We start from the raw sequence: 3,656 nt of genomic DNA, 5'->3' as shown, positions 1-3,656 counted from the left end.
CTCGGCGCGGGGGGCAGGGCCGGGCCTCCATGGTGCATGCCAGACTGGCCCGGGCCGTACTGGGCCAGGGACCATAACCCCCGGGGGACGGAGCACGCTGGAGGCCCCTCTGGGTGGGGCTGGGGCCGGGCGCCCCCAGCTGCTGCAGCCTCTTCCGGGCCTGGGGACAGGCACGGCCCGACGGGAGCCGTGCGCGGCCAGGAGTGGGGTGTGGCTGGGGGTCAGGGCCAGATGGGAGTGGGGTGCGGCCAGGAGTGGGGTGCGGCCGGGCGTCGGGGCTGGACCCCGGGCGGGAGCGTTGGAAGGAGACGAGGCTGCGCCATCTGCCCTGTGAAGCTGGGACTGAGTCCCACGGGCTCTGCTTGTGCCCGCATCGCGGCCCAGCGGAGAGTGGAATCGGCTGCGCGAGGCTCAGCCTCACACGCCGACCCTGCCTCACACGCCGACCTTGCCGCTCACACGGGACGAACAGGAGGCCTTCGGTCCGGAGGGCGTGATCTCCTTCAGGGCTGACGGCCCCCAGGGGCCACTTCGCCATCTCTCCCCCACAGCCGAGTGGCGCATCACACCCCGACCCTGCCTCACACCCCGACCCTGCCGCGCACACCCCGACCCGGCCGCGCACATCCCGACTCGGCCGTGCACACGCCGACCCGGCCACGCACACGGATGAACAGGAGGCCTTCGGTCCGGAGGGCGGGATCTCCTTCAGGGCTGACGGCCCCCGGGGGCCACTTCGCCATCTCTCCCCCACGGCCGAGTGGCGCGTCTCGGAGGTGGCGAGGCCGTCAGAGGGGATCACGAGGCGGTTCCAGGCGTCTTCCTGGGAAACAGAATTCACCGCCGAGGCGTTTTGTAACTTCCAGCTTCAGCAGGGCGTCGGGGGCTGGGTGGGGACCAAGGAAAGGTCAGTGGGCTCCTGCCACTGCCTCTGGGAAGCCACGTCCACCGCGTCAGAGCCCCTGGGGGCGCGGAGGGCCTGGCGATGGGTCTGCAGGCCCCGTGTGCCCTTGGGCAGCTGTGACCCAGGAAGGTGGCTCTGGCTCCCCCTCTGTAACACTAGGAGGTCCAAGTTGGCTGCAGCGGGACAGGGCATCGCTCAACGTGCAGGCCCGAGGTCCCCGCACCCCTGTGCCCCACATCCCCCAACGTGACCAACGAAAAGAATGTTGCTCCTCCGTGGTAGGCTGAGTAGGGAGCTGGCATCTTTGTTGACGTGGCACTGGGCTGGCCAGTAGCTAGGTAAGCTCCTCTTCTAGGAAGGCGGCCCTCAGGGCTGTGACGCGTCATCGCCTGTGCACTAGTGGCTGTCATCGTGACACTGGCTGTTGTCAGCGCGGCCCCGGCCATCCTTTCCCCCGAGCCCTTGGGGCTCCAGCCCCTCGGTGGCATTTGCACAGCTCTGTGAAGTGGCAGTGGCTGCACCAGCAGGACTTGGCCTGGGTGTCCATCAGCTGTCCCTTTCTGAGCTCAGCAGAACAAACTAATCGCAGGAGGTGGGCAGTACAATGTCACATAGAAACACCGTCCCATCAGCTACAGGCGGCCGCCATATAGTTAAAACAAAGAGAATTCAGTAAATCAGAACAAAAGAGACTATGCTTAAGTATAGTTTTTAATTCCATATGAAGCATTTCACTTATAAATCTTTTTTTATAAAATAGTTTGCCTAAAAATGTAAGCACCGCCTGCAATTTCAAGGCCCCGATCCATTTAAAGGCTCCCAGGCGTGGCCGGTCACATTTGATTCTTGGCGGAGAGGACTCTGTCCCTGCCTTTCATGGGGCTGGTGCTGTTTGAAGCCTCAGGATGCGTGCGTGTGTTCCAGACAGCGGTGGCCTGTGCCCACCTCCCCCAGGTAAAGACAGGCAGGGGCATCTGGGCAGCGTGCACAGCCAGCGACTGCGTGGGGGGTGACAACCCCTGTGCGGGGTGTGACAGCCCCTGTGCGTGGAGCCAGGCTCTCTAGGGGCCCCCATGCTGCCCTGAGCCCTGGGCAGGAAATGCAAGCCACGTGACAGTTCCAGCCCTGCCTCTGCTCACCGCAAGACCGGGTGCCATGCCAGACACCATGAACCCCGGGCCCCACCTGCAGAGGGCATGGCAGGCCCCGTGTGGAACCTGGGCAAGCCCCCTGTGCCCGTCCCTGTGCAGGCGGCCGGAGGGAGGGACGTCCTTCCCAGGAGCCTGGCCACCTCCGGCCCCACGCTCTTTCTGCTTCCCACCCTGCTGCCTCCAGGACACGCTGTCATGCCCCCCGCCCCCCGCCCCCTTCCTGCTGCTGTGCTGGCTGATAAGCCCACATGAACGCCTGCCAGCTCGTCGCATTAGGACAGAAGCTTTGAAAATGGAGCAAACGCTCAGGCCCCCAGAGAGTCTGCTGGTAGCGATGCTGATGTGCGGGAGGCAGCGGGCAGCCGCTTCTAGGAAGGCCCCCAGTTCCCATCAAGCAGCTGCCCATGCAGATGGCCAGTCCAGGATGGAATTCGCCACACATGGGTCATCCTGGACTCCAGCAGCTCCAGCTCACTCCCACAAGCACTGATTGAGCACCTACCGAGCCCCCGGCCTGTCACGGGCGCCGTGGGGGAGGCAGAGTGAGGGACACAGATGTGTGGAGCGGAACCCTCAGGCGTGGCCAGGGTAAGGACCACCTGTGCGAAGGGGGCCTTCTGCTCAGAGTCCCGTGACTCTAGAGACCAGCCAGCCAGGCCTCTGCCTATTGTGGATGCAGGTCAAGCAGCCAACTAGAGCCTGGGCTCAGCCATCGCTTCCGGAGCTCTCCATGTGTCACACGGAGCCATCATGTGCTCCCGGGACATCCGGGGTCATAGAGGCCTCTTTCACAAATGGCAGACGGGCTTGTTCCAAACTCGGCAAACAGGAAGCGTGGTTAAACCCCATTCAGAATCCCATACAGGCCCCAGGTTCACGGGAAGCGAGCAGCTTCCTCGCCAGTCTGTGACCTCCGTCCCCTGCCCTGGGCGCCTTCGGTGACATGTCTGCTGGACATGGGATGAGACGCCCACGTCCCCAGCCAGGCCCCAGGACACCTGGGCTCTGAGAGGATGCTGCACAGCCAGTTCTGTCCCAGGAGTCCCGTGTCCCCGCCCGTGAATGCCACACCTGCCTATTTCCTTGAAAACTGAGAACCGTCTTTGTGAATGACCAACTTCCTCCCTGCAGCTGGCCAGTTAAACTTTGGCATGTGTCACTTCCGAGGGCTGACCGGCCGTGTCTTTGCAGCCTCCGCGGGACGAGAGCCTCAACGGCCTTCTCCAGGGCTACAGGATCTACTATCGGGAGCTGGATTATGAGGCGGCCTCAGCCACCGAGTCCAAGATGCTCAGCACCCCCTCGGCGTTGCGAACCGAGCTCCCAGGTGAGCCCCGCCCCCCGAAGGTCCCCAGGTAGCCGCCGAGCACCTGTTCATGCCAGGGAGGCTGGAGGTGAGGGTGGCCCAGGCTCTGTGACAGCCGGGGCATACAGTGAGGTGGCAGCTAGCAGAAAACTCCTGGGCTTTGGGGTCCCCCAGCTGGGGAACCAGGGGAGTCTTCACGGGAGAGGAGCCCTTTGACAGAGGTCATCAGCGTGAGAGGGTGTCACAGGATGTGGAGGGCAAGGGGGACTGACGAGGGCCCAGCAAAGCTGAATGG

The 3,656-nt window shown here is 63.9% G+C and overlaps 1 protein-coding gene across 1 annotated transcript in view; it reads left to right on the top strand.

Moving 5' to 3' along the window:
• SDK1 (sidekick cell adhesion molecule 1) overlaps positions 1 to 3,656 on the top strand; it is a 398,446-nt gene that overhangs the window by 324,184 nt on the left and 70,606 nt on the right. Inside the window, exon 38 of the mRNA XM_025043174.1 lies at positions 3,247 to 3,382. Within this exon, the coding sequence (XP_024898942.1) occupies positions 3,247 to 3,382 (136 nt within the window). The remainder of the gene's footprint in view (positions 1 to 3,246; positions 3,383 to 3,656) is intronic.

Source organism: Pteropus alecto, unplaced genomic scaffold (genome assembly GCF_000325575.1).
Source record: "Pteropus alecto unplaced genomic scaffold, ASM32557v1 scaffold40, whole genome shotgun sequence".
Lineage (NCBI taxonomy): Eukaryota > Metazoa > Chordata > Mammalia > Chiroptera > Pteropodidae > Pteropus > Pteropus alecto.
The sequence above is the reverse complement of the archived record's forward strand: the minus strand, read 5'-3'. Positions and strand labels throughout refer to the sequence as shown.